At 43.5% G+C, this 1,356-nt stretch overlaps 1 protein-coding gene across 1 annotated transcript; it reads right to left on the reverse strand.

The window, feature by feature from the left end:
- Positions 1–606: 606 nt before the first annotated feature.
- Pmar_PMAR025254 (hypothetical protein) lies at positions 607–1,063 on the reverse strand (the record flags this gene model as incomplete). The annotated part of the gene is made up of 2 exons (XM_002775243.1): positions 607–732; positions 977–1,063. 2 exons carry the CDS (start codon positions 1,061–1,063, stop codon positions 607–609), a joined length of 213 nt encoding a protein of 70 aa, XP_002775289.1.
- Positions 1,064–1,356: the final 293 nt, after the last annotated feature.

The following is a 1,356-nucleotide window of genomic DNA, read 5'->3' on the forward strand; positions in this document are numbered from 1 at the left end:
TACCACTACTAAAGAAGCCTCGATGAGATATTGGTGGTATTGTGGTTCGAGTTATGAGGACTGTTGAGGAGCGGCATAGCATAGCCGGCAGAATCCTAATGGGCCCAACAGGAGGGGCCAATGGGGGCATGATGGTATGAATTATACTACTCTCGTGATGAGAAACTCCCCCACTACGCTCGAATCGATATCAGCAGGAAACAGTCACACGAGTGTATCGCTATAGTTACTATACGAGGATAATACTATACTTCACTACTATCCTCCTTAATCACCACCCAGCTGTCTACCCTGACCGCCGAATGGGGCGAATTATACCACTCTCGTGAAAAACTCCCCTACAGTCCTCATCATACATGTGTTGGTGACAATATGAAAATTATGGAGAAAAATTTCTTGTTGATTTCTCCTATGAGTAGTGTGGAAACTCCCGAGCTCAGCAGCTGAGGAAGGCAAACATATATCCCAACACTGTTCCCGAGTAACTACTACCGAACACGACTTTTTCACTTGATCACAACTATAAACATCAAATATACGATAGTCTCAGCATAAAAACATCATCAACTCCTTTTGGTATGAAATCAATTTACATTAGTAAGCATCTCACGCCGTAGAAGTTTCCTTTCGAGACGAGTCAAGGTCGACCTCAGACTCCTCACCACTGGAGGGGTAAAAACGTCGCTCTGCATAGTCCGCTTCACCCAGCTTTCGGCCTTCCTCTATGAGCGCCTGAGATCAACGACAACATATAACAATAACAATAACAACATATACAACAACAACAACAACAACATATACAACAACAACAACAACATATACAACAACAACAACAACATATACAACAACAACAACAACATATACAACAACAACAACATATACAACAACAACAACATATACAACAACAACAACAACAACATATACAACAACAACAACATATACAACAACAACAACGACAACAAGTCATAAACCCTACCTGAACGGCTGCTATATCCTCCTCAAAGGTGAGATACATGGAGTTTAACTCCGTCTCCACCTCGGGCATTTTATCGCGGCTCTGCATGGCCTGATAATGAGCATCCTAGGAAAAGTACAAGTCCATATTCCCACCGCTGGCCACGACTTCTCCCTCAGTGTTGATAAGTGACCAATTTGTCGCATCAGGATAGCCTCTTGCTTCTCCACCACTGACTGGTACAACGCTAAAATAATTACCATACCACTCCTCTCCCAACTCCCTTCCAAATCCACACCAATACCCCATGTAACCCTCTCCTACCTAGTTCCTCCTCAAGCCTATCTATCTTCCTCAAAAGCTCATCCCTGTCCAGCCTCTCGTCCTCACTATCCACCTCA

Source organism: Perkinsus marinus (genome assembly GCF_000006405.1).
Source record: "Perkinsus marinus ATCC 50983 genomic scaffold scf_1104296956248, whole genome shotgun sequence".
Taxonomy (NCBI): domain Eukaryota; phylum Perkinsozoa; order Perkinsida; family Perkinsidae; genus Perkinsus; species Perkinsus marinus.